At 39.2% G+C, this 15,414-nt stretch overlaps 1 protein-coding gene across 7 annotated transcripts in view; it reads right to left on the reverse strand.

The window, feature by feature from the left end:
- Positions 1-976: 976 nt before the first annotated feature.
- Positions 977-15,414, reverse strand: part of znf462 (zinc finger protein 462) — a 55,427-nt gene continuing 40,989 nt past the window's right edge. For 6 of the 7 annotated variants that reach the window (XM_040000438.1, XM_040000439.1, XM_040000434.1 and 3 more), the window contains 6 exons: positions 13,603-13,858; positions 13,058-13,197; positions 11,633-11,856; positions 7,604-7,964; positions 6,931-7,072; positions 977-5,391 (listed from right to left, as the gene is read on the reverse strand). In XM_040000438.1, coding sequence (XP_039856372.1) covers positions 5,172-5,391; positions 6,931-7,072; positions 7,604-7,964; positions 11,633-11,856; positions 13,058-13,197; positions 13,603-13,858 — 1,343 coding nt within the window. In that variant the 3' untranslated portion in view covers positions 977-5,171. Of the gene's footprint in view, positions 5,392-6,926; positions 7,073-7,603; positions 7,965-11,632; positions 11,857-13,057; positions 13,198-13,602; positions 13,859-15,414 lie in introns of those variants that run through there. The other variant, XM_040000440.1, reaches the window with a different exon arrangement.

Below are 15,414 nucleotides of genomic sequence, written 5' to 3' on the forward strand. Positions count from 1 at the left end.
AAAAGACTTCATGAAACCAAGATGGACATGCCCTCGAATGATGGGAAGAGGAAAAGTATGGAGGAAGAGTGAAATGCTTATGATCCAAAGCATATTACATTATCTGTCAAACATGTTTCGAGGCAATATTGTGACATAGGCACTCTGGCAGCCAACAAAAGTGGGTCACTCATGTTTACTAATGATGTGAAAGCTGATAGAAACAGCAAGATGAACTCTGAAGTGTACAGGGCTATGCTCTGCTAGGTTCAAATGAATGCTGCAAAACTGATCAGACAACACTTCACAGTGTAAGCGAAGGATGACCCAAGGCAAGCTGCAAAAGCAACCCGAGAGTTTCCCAAGGCAAAGAAATGGGATATTCTTCAATGGCTGAGTCAGTCACCTGATCTCAACCCAACAGAGCAGCTTTTTAGTTTCTGGAGACAACGATTGCAGGATGTCCCACATACAAGCAGCAACTTCAGGGATTTTGGTGTCCATAGGTTCTAGAATTCAGGCAGTCACTTGATTCTCAACCAAGTAATAAATATTCAGATTGTTTTTGGAGCTTTTTGTTTTTTCCAATTACTTTTGAGCATCTGAAAATGGGGGACTATATAAATGATAATAACAGTTAATGAAAAACCTTCGTAAAACCTTCCCATGAATTAAAGCTGAAGGTCTGCACTTCAGTCACTTTAACACCTTTAAATCAAAATAGTTGAAGGAGACTGTATTAGGGAAACAAAATTTTCTTTGTAGTTCCTTTGGATTCACTTAATCCCTATTGTCCATTTGCATACTTACTTTAAACTTTAATAAAGAAAGCACAATTCTCTGATTTAAATAGCTCCAAAAAAACATTATCAAACATATCAAGTCAAATGTACAAAACTAATAAAGTTGTTTTTAGTTCAAGTTCCACAGCTCTGTATTTTAACTAAACCTTTGTGCTAAGCAAGGAAAATTGGAAAAAATAGAAAAAACCCAACAATTAACTGTTATCTGATAACTTTATTATCAAGTTAAAAAAAGACAATGAATTACAATATTTACAGAATATCCAGAGATAAATGGAATAAAATTGTAAACAATCATTCTAGGCAACATCACAACCCACCATCAGGTAATCAGATTTATATGGGGAAAGGCAAGAAGGAGAGATTCTAGTGTCAAACTATGGAGACAACAGTCTGAAAGGAGAAATGCATTGGAAACAAACTAAACATATATACAAGTATCCAGTGTGTTGTCAGCAGGGGCGTAACTTTGGGTAAACTGGGAACATTACAGTCTAGAGACTGCACACAGTGAGGGATTCATAGTCCTTCTCTATTAAAATGATCACAGAACAACAAACAATTTTGGGTCGACAGCTTCATCACCCACATTGTCCCAGATTATCATCTGGTTTAACCCTGGGATTTCAAGCTGGGTAACAAGCTGCCTTACAAAGCTTATTTCTACAACAACTATTTTCAAAGAGTTTTGCTTTCAAGAAAAAAGGATACAAGCTGGTTCAGTAAAACAGAAAAAAAAGGGCTTTGAGATTCAGCACCAACTCAACTGGTTTGAGAGTATTAGAAGGACCGGGGAGTCCGACTCTCAGAGTGCCACCTACTGTTGAGTGGGTAGACGATGGACAGGTACACTTGGAGAACATGAGCTGGTGCCCTTACTTGCCATGGACAGAAGATAACGGTGTGTCAGATTTGGGCTTGGACAAGAATAAGCTAAATCTTAGAGCAGGTCAAGAGGCTCACTAGGAACTGGAATCCAGATGTTGATGATGGTCAAGCCCAGAAATAGAACAGTTTAGGTAAATGCTCCCAAAGCAAACTATTCTTTACTTGTCTCTTCCTCAACCATGTTTTTTTTCTTCCTCAACAGTAAAAGCCCTGGCCATCAATCAGCAGAGAATTGCATTAATTTCCTTTATGTTTAATATTGTACAACCACACTGTGCTTCCTATCTGCTCATTCCCATTACGATACAAAATAGGGATGCATTTCCATTGGAACCAGACATTGCACAACAGGATAATAATGTTGGATTGGGGACTCAAAGACCCCCAAGGGTTAGCTATGATCTTTAAATTTATTTTTTTCCCTTTTAAAAAAAAAAAAAAAAAAAAAAAGTCAACACTTAAAGAAAAAAAAAAAGGGTTAAGTTATCCTTTCTGAAACACCACAGTTCAAAACACTTAACGAGTAGTTTTGTTGTCTATACATGGCTGCAAACATGTACTTCGTCCAAGTTCAACCCATAGAACAAGTCTATTGTTCAAACCCAGATTTGCCATTTCCATCAACAGTTCAATGCTTATGAAAGCCGATTCCAGCAGCAAACACATCAGGCGTGGTAAATATTTTGGTACCAAGAACACATTGCTTTATTACGTCTTCCTCTTAACATTGGAGTTATTAGCCATTCTTTTTTTCCCTCTCCAGACTGTTTAATTGTTCTTGCTGGTCTTATTGGAGTTGGATGCAAATTTGACTTCATTGCTATTCACTTCTCATAAGGCTTAAGGGCATTCAAGCAGCAGCTTCCAACAAATACAATCTCTGCCTTTTGTCAATATTAACAATTATATAACAGCTTTGTCTAACAAGAAGCACACAAATGCAGACTATGACAGGTGCGTCAAAACAGAAAAAAAAAAATTCCAGAGGTCTTTAAGATCAGGGAATTTGAGACCTTTAAAAACAGTGAATCTTTAACATTGTCTCATATTTTTCCTATAGATTTTTCCTATACACGTAGAAACAAATGTTTTCAGAGCTTCCTGCTCAGGTTACACTTGTCTTTTCATTGTATTTTTTTTTTTTTTTTTTAAACTGGGCCGGAGACTATAGCAAAACAGGGCCATTCCCTTAGCCTCAGCCATGTGTTTCTGAAGAGACATTTCAAAGCCTATGTTTGAATGCTCAACGCAAGCACATACAAATACAGTAGAGCAACCTTTCCATAATCTAATCAACAGAGGTGACAGTGAAAGGTCCAGACATTTTTCAAAGAAACAAAGAAGGCTACAAACATACTCAGTTTAGCCCGGGATATCATTTGTGGTGCGAAAACATGAAACAAACACTCAAAAATAATCAAAAGCAGCTTTTCCTTCTATATACACACCATCCTCCTTATCGAACTCTCAATAATGTGAGCATAACTAATTAAATCCCATGTGCTTACAGTGGATCGGGGAGGTCAAAAGAAATAAACTGTACTATATAGTTGAGTGACTAAAACTATATCCGGCGGATTAGATTAGAATAGGTTTTTTTGGTAATCTGGTTACGCTAAAAGTCTTAATATCTTTGCGCTAGATGATAAATCACATTTTACTTTTCTGGTACTTGCTCTGTGCAATTACAATAAAGATAAATTTAACTCGATCTGATCTGATCTTAATTATTGCCAATAAGGCACACATTGGAATAGATTCATGTAGAGCAAATTCTTGCGGAAAAACACACAACTTTAACTTGAAATTTTAGAGGGACGTTTGGTGTATTCCTTATTACTGTTAAAGCAATCAAAAGCCATATAGCGGCCTTAAGGGGAGCTGCATTTTAAGGCACTTGTGCACTGGTTTTGAAACACAGCTGTGGTGGGTTGACACTTGGCGTGGTCCGATCCCCCGTGCACAGTGTAATCCAGTGAACCAGACCACTCCAATACGGTTAGAACCTCCTGATCTTGGCGGAGGCGTGGACTCTTACTCCTCCGCAGAGGACGAGGAGAGAGAGCGGGATTTCAGGCACACCTGATTACACATTTTGCATTGAAAAGACAAGTGTAATCTTTGTCTCTCAGAAAAGTTGCCATTGATCGTAAAACTGGTAGTTGCAATCCAGGCTAATCCTTAACGGACACAGGTAAGGTCATGACACATTAAACAAATCACTAGGTCAATCCATGTTAAAGTCACTTCCACCTCACAATCAGCCTTTTTTGGTATAATAACTTCAGTATATTCAATGAAGCAATGCAAAAACGTGATGAATGACAAATGGAGTGGTACTTATACATTGCTTTTCTTTTTTACCTTCATGCTATGGAAATCAATTTAAGTAATAATGATAACTTTGTTCTTCTATAAAGATCCTTCTGTCCCTTACAGGTTATGGGGGTTCAAAAAGGCTAGAATATGAAACAGAAAGTGGCAATAGCAACCATCGTGTACTTGGGGAGGCTGTAACTCGGAAGAATTTCAAAGTATGAAGGTAAAATGTTCCACGGTTTCATTTAATATTCTAAAATTATTGGACCAAAAAACAATAAATCAGCTGGCTGTGGAGAGGCGTTGTGGGATCTGCTGAGGGCAAAGGAAAACCCGGACTACACTCAACATAATATCTTACAGGAGATTTAAGCCGATCCCATTATTTCTACGATTTTCACAGTGAATTTCTGGACAATTAAAAAAAAAAAAAAAAAAAAAAAAAAAAAGGAGTAGAAGTAAAATGCAAAGGGTGCCACAGGCCAAAGGTTTATACATAGTATAATACTAAAGGGACCAAAAATTATAGCAATTCCGATCAAACGTTGGGGCAATTTGCAGAGGGAGAGAACAAGATTTGTGATTTTACTCAAATACATAAGGTGCCACCATTTCTCCAAAAATACTTCCACACACTTCACTAAAAAAAAACCTCTGAAATTTTGATAAAATATAAGAAAAGCTTGGTCTACAGTGGGTCACAGCTGTAAATGCTTTCACGCCTTTTTGTTTTAGGTAAAATTTCAGTACCACTGTGTTGAATCAGCAGGGGAGGAGTGTGAAAGGTGCTTCAAATAATAAAATGCTAAAATTTAGTTTCTCGTTTTGGACAACATTCTCTATAAATAGTGGAGTTTATCTAGGTGGGAACTTTTACTGTGGATTTGACCAGAATGTCAGCAATAAAGAGTTCTGTTCACTATTGGTTACCAATATATTAAAATCTGTCCTAGGGGACCGCCCATTTAAAGAGCTTAGCCGTTTTATGCAGCACAACCTAATACTTATATATGTAACATCTAAAATCTAATAATGCACCAACTCATAAAAACTCTTTTTTTTTTTTTTTTGTTTCGACCTTTTGTTTCCTTTGACATCTTATTTTCTGATCCCACTACTCGGCGCTGATCCTACCCAATCTTATCACTTTCTAGCACAGCATCTCAAGAGGCCACAATCGCTTCAGCCGAACTGTTGATCCTTTTTGGTGTCAAGCTTTTCTTTGTCTTCCACATACTGGCTTTGACTTGCCAAAGATAGATCAGTGGGGTTCCCGTCCTCTTTTCTGTTGCTGGACAGGTCCAGTCTTGTGTCTGCAAACACAGAGGAGCCGGTGGAAGATGAAGCTGAGGCCTCTATTGCTGAAGTGGTGCTGGTGTCCAGTCGACTGTTGTTAACCATCCTAAAGCCAGAGGAACAATGCACAGAAAGACATCAATGAGTGTGTGAGTTTGCAAAAAATAAAGCAATTAAACAAAGTGGTGTGCACCGACAATGAGACTAGCAGCAAAAGTGGTAACATATCTCAGTTACACTACAGTCATATTATGGAAAACAGTAGTTTGTGACTGTGGCACAACCAAAATTATTGCGACTGTTTGCAAGGAACTTTGAAATGACTCAAAAGACAAGGCCCACGTTTGTGACCACTTGCAGTCAGTTGTTGTATTTATAACAATTTTAGTGCATCTAGGTGGTGGTAAACATTCAGACTCTAGCCAGAACACCATAGATTTGACAGATTTGATAATAGAAAATTCAGAGATTCCTCTGCAAATGAGTCTTGATTCCAGTAAGGAAATCCTAGGAAGTTGATTCTGTTCATCTGGAGCCAGAGATTGGTTTTTGATCAGTTATTATACAAATTGTCATGACCATTGAACAATGACCATGTGTCTGATTCACAGAGAGTTGGGGAACGATCATGAAACTGATCTTGTGGCTCAGTGTTAAGCAGTGGTGCTGGTTTCAGTCGTTATGCAAAAGTACTGTTTGTAAGTTTGGAGAAACTTGCAGTCAACTGAGACTGAAGATGTCACTTGGATAAGTAATGAAAATTTTCTCCCACTGAAAACACTCTATATGAACAGAATTGGCTTCTTGCATTTAGTTACATTCAGACTTTAGCCAGATCCTCAGATTTAATTCAGATATAGCTTCACAAATAGTGACATAGTTGCTGCAAGAAAGCAATTTAACTGCAGACTGAAAAAGGTACTAAGCAACTTTTGTCATACAGTATGTGAATATTGGCAAACAGTTCATGAGTTGAATTGTGTGCAGACGAATTCAGATTGATTGCAATTTGTAGGCAATATTTCTGCATTTATAAGTTAGATGGCAATTATTTGCAAACAAGACAGGTTGCCTCCCATCCCATCGGTGCAACTGCCTTGAAATCGAAAGTCAGTCTCCACAAAAGCATGCAACTGCTCTCCAAGAACAAAAACAATTCAAAGCAATTGCTGGACAGCTACAGATGTAAGATGAAGAGCTCCAGCAGAACACAGTCTCAGCCATTTGCTGAGACAGGTTTGGGTTGACCTTAAGTAACATTAACGCTTGAATGGAAACATCTTTGAAAAGGATGCACCTGGTGCTTTACCAAAGTCACGTTTCTCCACAGCTGCACACCAAAGACAAAATCTGGAAAAACCTCATTTTCATCAATTCATGTCAACCATGTCAACAAACATCTTAACTCTCGAATGATTTGTCAACTTTTTCCTTAGGTTTTGTATCAGCACAACCTTTCATCAGTTGAACTGAATGCAGATTTGTTTTTGTAGATAAATGACAGCAGAGAAATGGCTAAAAAGGGCCACAGAGGGCATTTAAAAGTAGGCTGGAAGAGCTGACTGGGTAGGGAAAGTATGCAGGCTCACACACAAAGAGACAGTTACGAAGAAGAGAGAGAGGAAAAAAAAAAAAATAGACTTACATGCCATGTCGAAGGACATGTCGTTCCCATTCGAGGCTGTTTGTGAAGCAGCGGCCGCAGAACTCGCAGGGAATACGCTTCTCTGCACTGCTTGGCCCAGAGCTGTTGCTGCTGCTGTTGCTGATGGGAGATGCAAGGACTTCTGGGAAATAGAGTTTCAGAATACAGCAAATTCACACATGTCGAAAAACAAGCCTCCACATCCCCATACCTACAGATTGATCAGATTTTTTTTTTTTTTTCCATACTTAATGTACTTTTTGCAGACATACCAATATAGTTAAGTACAGCAAAATAGAAGCTAAAATGATAAAAATAAGAAAATCAGCTCAGAATGACAATCTGGTTTCTGAAAGCTGGACTACAAATAAAGAACATAAACATGAATAATTGACAAAGAGATAAATGTTATGGAATTGAGATAAATCATACTTCCAGAATATTGTTGCATGTCCTACTTATGGGCATATTTACCGAGATCAAAGAGAGACACAGGAGATAATGTATAGCACAAACATAGGTCAGCTATACTTCACATAATCCCTTGCACTGTGGTCCCCAGTAATCTTCGTCAAAGAGTCTATTCTGCTTTTATAGTCTAGTTTGTTTGTTTTTTTAAAGTCATAATATAGAGTTTTGGATTTGACAGGCCAGTTTTTGGATATGACGTTACCTTGAGGGGCAGGCTTCCCTTCCCCCACTTCCTGGACTTCCTCTTCGTCCTCCTCATCCTCCACTTCTTCTACTTCTTCCACCTCATCGTCTTCGTCTTTGACGTTTTCCTCCATCTCTTCATCGTCCATCTCTGTCTGGCCCTCCACCATGTTCTCAATGATTTCCATTCCCACATCATTATCGTCATTCTCCTCCTCCGCTTCCTCCTCTTCCTCCTCCAGAGCCACTTTTCCATCTGACACCATCTCCATAGTTTCTCTCTCCTCCTCCTCCTCCTCCTCAGCACTGCTGCCTTGATCCTTTATCATGTCCAGCTGGTCCAGGTTGACCCGGCCCATCAGTTCAAAGTTGCGGATTACCTAATCGGACACAGGAGATGTGTGTTTTTCAGGTTAGTGTGGTGTTCGTCAGCCAGGGTTTATTTCAAGGAGCTCCCCCTGCTTGCTCCCCAAAATCAGAGTTGAAACTTTCCAGGCTTTGACAACATCAGAATGTGCATGTTTGGCCTTTTTTGTTTGTTTGATTTTAAGCAGGAAAATGAAAACACAATGAAAACCTGTTAGAAATTCCAGATCTGGGTTGAGACCACTAAGCTAACTGTTTCTGCTTGGATTTGGTTTTTGATGCAATTTTTCCTCCAGCAGCTATGTTTCTCTGACCTATATTCATTCACTGTAACACAGGTCCACATCCTGCCTGTATGGGATACGACAGTCATGGTGAAAGCGGTATATTTTTAGCACAAGCACAGAAATTCCTGGTATCAGTCAAAGTGAGTTTTGGTGGTTATTTATAGACCAAAGTGCTCAAACAACTGAAATGTCTGGTTTTTGTAAGACCTTAGCAGGTGAACGCCTGTCTTTTTTTTTTTTTTTTTTTTTTTAAAACAGTCGCAGCTTTTGCTGAACGCTCTACTTCTCAGTCAAAGTTCCGTCTGATTCGCAAGAATTATGCAAGGAGATTTTTGTATCTCTAGTTGACAAACTCAGATAATCTAAAATAGAACATTTAACAAAGGAAGGAAACTTGTTCCAATATCTCATTCATCTTGTCACCTATTATCTCACACTTTCTGAGTAATTTCCTCCTCCTATACTCCCTGAAGACACGGAACAGCAACCCTCCAAACCTCAACTCACATCATCCTTTAGCATGAATAAGCTTTAGCCTGCTGCCTCACCCAGGAAGAAACCTGATCTGTCATGCTTCCTTCTAACAGTCTGAAAGTTTTTCAGAACTACCATTAATCTGAAACAGGAAAAAACAAAACAAAGATGATCTGAAATAGCTCTGAATTCACATAAATTCATAGAAAAACTCAAAACTGACTTTTTTATATATAGAGGTTAAACACACAACAACCAGTGAAGAGGCAGGGGAAAAAAGGTCGTACTGACCTCTTCCATTGTAAATAAAACTATCGCAAACGTCAACCCCAAAAAAGTATTTATAGGCGTCTGATAAAAAGAGCATCGCACGGTTTAATCAAAGAGATATGATTATAAATTATATGTGAAAATCATGGCTCTGAAGCAAGCAAATCGTTTTTCAACTAAAAGCTGGGTTTGACTTTATCCCAACAAGCTCTGGGTGAAATCTCAGGTAAAGGTTGAAAAAGAACTTAAGAGGGTGCCCTTTAAAGCTCTTTCCACCTACCATCGCACATCATCTCATCATCTTATTCCTATTAAGAGAGAGTAACAGATTAACTCTTTTTCCTCTCCTGGACTGATTTGTAAGAATATGCTGAAACTGTAGCAATATGACACCTACTCGTCTCACCCCAATGTATCAATGCACTGTCCTTCTTTAGTTTTGTTACACCTTGATAGATAAAGGGAGACTTTGAAATTGAGCCTATTGATAATATGAGAGCATCTACATATTTTTATTCGAATTGCAGACACTCCAATCCTCAACTAAGGTTTCATGTAAAAATAAATGAATAAAATCGCAGGCGTAACAAATGTCAGCAGAATCACTGAGGCAGTTTTTTCTACCTTAAAATGAGCAGATTTTAATGTCAAACCCAGAGCAGCCTCTTTACAAATTTTACCCCATGCTGAGCTACTATTTGGAAAAATGTGGCTCTTTTTTTTTTGGTCATTTGATTAGTTATATAAAAAAAAAAATTAGTTATATAAAAAAATAATAATAATAAAAAAAATGCTTAGCAGTGAGTTGCCTGCTCTTAATAAGGTTAACCTACAACACCCAAGTAAACAGTAAAGACTTTCCTATTTATTCCCGGTGCAACTTTTCAAATACCACAAATATATGCTAATGGGGACTGATTATTGTTGTTCCAATTTAAATGTGATTTATCATTACATAGTCAGAGGGAGGGGAAAAAAAAAAAAGAAGAGGAAAAAAAAAAAAAAAAAAGGAGGTATACATCTAGTCTGACTGCCGCGCTTACTGACAGCCTTGAGGTTGTTACTTCTTACCTCTGACGAGGAGGTTATATTTTGTTATTCGCTTGCATGCGTTCCTGTCATTCTGCCTGTAAACACGATACAGTAGCTCCAACAGTTTTGAATAAATTCTGGTAAAACTGAATGTTAAATATCCATTAAAATCTGGGTTACATACACCGAGGTCAACTTCATTATTTATTGGTTGAAAACTCAGAAAAAGCTTTACGACTCAGAAACTCTGATTCTTACAAGTGTGCTGAGTATTGTCAACGTATAGAAAGTACTGTATAAAGATTTAAAACATTGTGTTACATTTGACCTCTGACCTCTCCTTCAAGGTCAAAGGCTTGATCTGAAGGTCAACTTGCTAACAACGTGTCAACAATGCTATATAGAGCTATTTAAACCTGTGTGCAAATATAGGCATAAAGGTAAAGATCTATGGGGATTCTAAATACGACGTAACCTTGGACCTCTGACCTCTGACCTCTTCTCGAGGTCAAATCAGGTCAAACTTTCATAAAATGCATTTTTTATTTTTAAAATTGTGCTTATTGCCTTTGCTTGTATTGGCAACATTACAAACAAAGGCAATGTATTGGCAATGACACTGGCATTTCATTTTACATTTCCGCCTTTCTTTCAATATGACCCTAAAATACGGTACATATATAAATACCATTTTTAGAAAGAGAAAGAGCTGCCTAGTTGGTTAGAAATATATATACTGTAGCATAATATTATGTAATAAGCTCAATTTATTCATGCCCAGTTATTTACAAATCAATACTTATTACCATTACCTACTCCTACACGTGTTTGTGTAATCAAAGTAAACGTCTGTCAAGTTGCCCTTTTCTGATTTTTACTGCACTACAAACATCTTAACGTACATTTAAAAAGAACAAAGAAAACAGAATGAGTATATAAAAAAAATACAACAGTACTCCCTTAAAAGTAAATACTGCCTTGAGCGAGCTGCCTTGGTGGTAGTTTGTGCTCTCGAGAGTGCTTCTTGTTACTTAAAAGTACGTTTGTAAATGTTTTACAAACTACTCGTGCTTTGAAAAAAGAAAAAGACAAAGCAATGCAGTATTTTGCTTATTTCCTCCCTTTAGGAGGTACAGTACTTTTGTGCAACACTGCCTGGGGTCCAGAAAACTGCCAACTGTACAGTGTTCCCCTGATCTGTTGCTTTATTGTACTGTAAGTACCATTTCCGCTGGATTTTGGTGAGTTAACGTGAAATTCCTTTTCTTGCCAAATAACAATCTGTATTTTAAATGCTTAATGTGTTTTTTAAACGCTTAAATTTTTTAACTGTAATGCTAATATTTAAAAAATGAATGTGTGTTTGTGTGTAATGTTTTTATAATACTAGATTTTCCGTCTTTACACATTGGGAGCGAGTAAGACTATTCAGTGTTTCAGTGATGAACATCTCACGTTACACCAAGTGAGAAGAGCAATAATTAAATACAAACATGTTTATTAAGACACTCTTACAGTGAAAAGCAAGACTCTCTCGTCTGCCAAACGACACCACGATTCAAAACTACTAGTCTGAATTTACTTGAACACCACACCATTGTACGCGAACTCCAACCGACCTTGTGCTCAAGGCGTAGATGGTCCTCTAGCTGGATCCGTCTATTGGTGTCATAATAGCAGAGCTGGCACTGGTAGGGCTTGATCTCAGCGTGCTTTTGCAGGTGCAGCTGCAGGGCCTGGTCACTGGAGCATGTGAAGGTGCATTTGTGACAACGGAAAACCAGGCCCTGAAGGTGACGAGACAGCTTGGAGCGGCTGACCTCCAATGGAGCCACGCGCTCCTCTGGTGGAGTGAGAGGAGAGAGTGAAGGGGAGAAAGTAAGGAGGAAATACAGGTAGTGGATGGTAGAAGCTTTCTATCATAAAAAGTACCCGAACACTATAAATGCAGTCGCACTTTCTTTGCTTGCTTTTGTTATCTGTCACTTTAAACGCTTTCATTTACAGAAAGTGATGCTTTAACTATTGAAAAACAAGAAAAACGCTCCACATAACATGTAAAGACCGTTGGTATTGCTTGTGTTACCGTTACTTTTACTGGTGTGTCTTTATTCCTCGTGATAAAAATACATGAAAAACATTCTTGTCAGGAGAAATTTAAATGTTTGCCTTGTCCATCAAGCCGAGCTCAGCTGCAGTTCCGGCAGATCAGCTGATCACAGTGCTAGCCCACATCAGCTGACGGCTCAGATGAGAAACCTCTATGTATCAGATTGGCAAATCTGACATGGGGCGTGTTTATTTAAGCCGCTTTAGCCTGCCTACAATTCGCTGTGGCTGCAACCCACCTCCCACACCAGCTCCTTTCATGTTGGGTCTCTCATCAGTGTCATATCTACAGACGCTAACGCCTGCTCTCCCCTGCACGGGGGATCTGTGCTGTCCTACTCCACAGCCGAGGCATACCGCCAAGTATAAATTACAGCAGATGGAAATAACAATCTTCCTTTGACTGTAGTAGTCCTGACTCAAATATCATTTAACCGTCTCCCTCATGTTGAACACTGCAAATGCCAGCACAGGCAGTATGACGCCGACTTTGAATCTAATGGCGTTTGCTGTAAAAGGAATGTTTTGACATTTTAGAAAATGCACTGTTTTTCGGTCTTGCCGGCAGTTATATAAGATGATTGATATCTCTGATGGCTCATGTCTGTTTACTACACAGAAAGAACAAGAGCTGAAGAACAACTCAAGAGCTAGCAAACATTCGCCAAACTGGCCGCAGCGCCGACACCAAAGGTCTTCAGATCTCACCACAACACACGCCTTTCCTTTTGTAGCTGGTTTCACTCCTAAATGGTAAGTGCTAGAAAAAAAAACAATATTCACGCGGACTGACCCTTTGACCCTGAGGTTAATTCTACAACCTGAGCCACAGCATTGAAAACCAGTCTCCCACAGCATGACCCACCGATAAAGTTGACTTGTAAAAAAACAGAAAAACATGCTATGTGGCCGGTTCCATTTTGAAGGCAGCGTACCTCTGTGCAGAACAATGTGGTCGATCATGTTGCTCTTGCGTTTGGTGTGGTAGAGGCAGAGAGGGCAGCGCAGGTCTTTAGCGAGGTCCTCTGGCATGTTGTTGTAGTGACCCGCCTCTACGTGCATGGTGAAGGTATTCCTGAGGCAGATTAAAAGACAGACAGACCCTGTAAGGTTTTCATATTTGATCCGAGAGTTTTTGTGAATTAAGACGAAAGTGAGATTTTTGTTTTCCTGAAAAAGCTGAATACATTGTAGAATATGCTTTTAAGCAGTAAACTGCACAAAAGCAGCAACTGTGGCAAAAAATGATGGAAATTAAAACTCATATATGCAAATATTTAATTTCTTTAAAAAAAATAGTCAGAAACTTCAGTAAACACTCCAGTTTCCAAAAAAAAAAAAAAAAAAAAAAAAATTTCAGGCAATTATTTGACGGTTCAGACTTTATGAGGTTAAATGAGCACCTGCAAATGTGCCAATACTAAGTGCAACGTGTGGACATCTTCCTACGTTTCTCTGTTAAATTTTGTTTTTCACTTACTTGTAGCAGGTGAAAAAGGAACAGTCTTTGCACTTGAAGAGCTTCTTGCCACCGTGACGGTCCCTGTAGTGACGCCGTAGACTCTGCATGTATCCGGAGCTGAACTCACAGAACTCGCATGTGAGGATATTCTCAGGACGATTGTCGGCCACCGTTGAGCCACCAGGTGTCGAGCTGGAAGACATTTGACTGCGGGAGGCCAGCTGGTAATGACTGAGCTGCTGACGAACATCCACTGGCTCCAGGTATGACGGATCTGAGGGAGAGGCGGAGGCGTTTACACAACCTCAGGGTTTAATAAAAGGTGACGCAGTGTATGCGGACATGGGGAAAATGTAACGTCTGGCAAGTAAGATCGCTTTTTACATTGATGTTTTATCTTTAGATGTTCTATGTTTTACCATAGGACAGGATTTGTATACAAGGTGGCAGGACTTAATTATTTTCTTCCCTCACCAAGTAACCCCTCCAACCACAACTCATCATCATCATCATCAGTCACCGACTGACTCCAGCGCACGGTGAAGTTGTCGAGCTGATGAATTTTTTTGCACAGCAGGGTGAAGTTTAACCTACTTTATCTACTTGGATCAATTGATCTCCCAGTTTTGTTCAGTTTATGTAAGAAGTCTGATTACATTTCATTAACATTTAATTTTTTTTAGAGTAAACATTACACCAGGGAATTTATTATGAGCGTCATAACTAACACTGGGAAAAGCTTCGATTTGCTCTCGACAGACCCTCAGTTATTTGCAGCACAGATTCCACAAATGCTGGAAACTTTCCTTTGAGATTCTCCTCCACGCCGACATGATTGCTTCGCATAATTTCCGCAGATTTGTCAGCTGCATGCTATGAACCACACTTTACGCCACATCCCAAAGGTGTTAGACTCGGATCTGGTGACTGGGGGGGGGGGTGTCACCGAGGAGCATGGTTGTGTCATTTTAATGAAACCAGTGTGCAATCTTTTACTTACTTACTTACTATGCTTAAATGTCGCTATTAGAGGGTTAACTGTATCATAAAGAGATGTGTGAGGTCAGCGACGGTCCTCCGATAGGCTGTAGCATTCAAACAATATCCGACTGCCATCGAGGTGCTCAGTAGTGAACTCTAGAGACTGTGTGAAAATCTCATGAGATCAGCAGCTTCGAAAACACTCAAACCACCAAATCAGCCCGTCTGGAACTGACAATTATGCCCCTAACACAAGCTTCTAACGTGTATCAGCAAGATTGTGTTACTACACTGCTGGAAAATAAGTGTCTGTTTAGATACACATACGAAAAGGTACGTGGTCCTAATAAAGTCTTCAGTAGGTGGATAGAAAGAATACATAACGTTGAATAAAAGGGCCATATATGATTCATGCCTCTGTAAAGAAGAGGTGTTCAGATGTGCTTACACCAAATGTCCCTCACACCCCCGCCGAAGTGTAACTGTGACTGTTGTCATTTTGTACCCTGCCTCTTTCCCTCCTCTATAATATCATCGAGCCGGCTCATATTCTCGTCCTAGTTTGAGCCTCCAACACATCAATAAATAAACTACAGTGACACTAACAGAGTTCTTCTCCGTGCGAAAAATACCTCATTCAGCACTAAGAGTAGGCGAAAGCAAGCAGGGAATGGGGAAAAAAACTCAACAACTTTTCTTTGAAACTTTGCTGTTACAAAATTCTTGAGATCCATTTTTTGACTTAGGCAGAGGAGACGGAAGAGCTCTATTAAATTAAACAGCGCCACGCTTGATTAATTCCCGTAATATCTTCACCGCGATGTGGAGGAGGTATGGAGATGAGACGGA

The sequence above is a fragment of the Simochromis diagramma genome, unplaced genomic scaffold, assembly GCF_900408965.1.
Source record: "Simochromis diagramma unplaced genomic scaffold, fSimDia1.1 OVJJ01000596.1, whole genome shotgun sequence".
Classification (NCBI taxonomy): Eukaryota; Metazoa; Chordata; class Actinopteri; order Cichliformes; family Cichlidae; genus Simochromis; species Simochromis diagramma.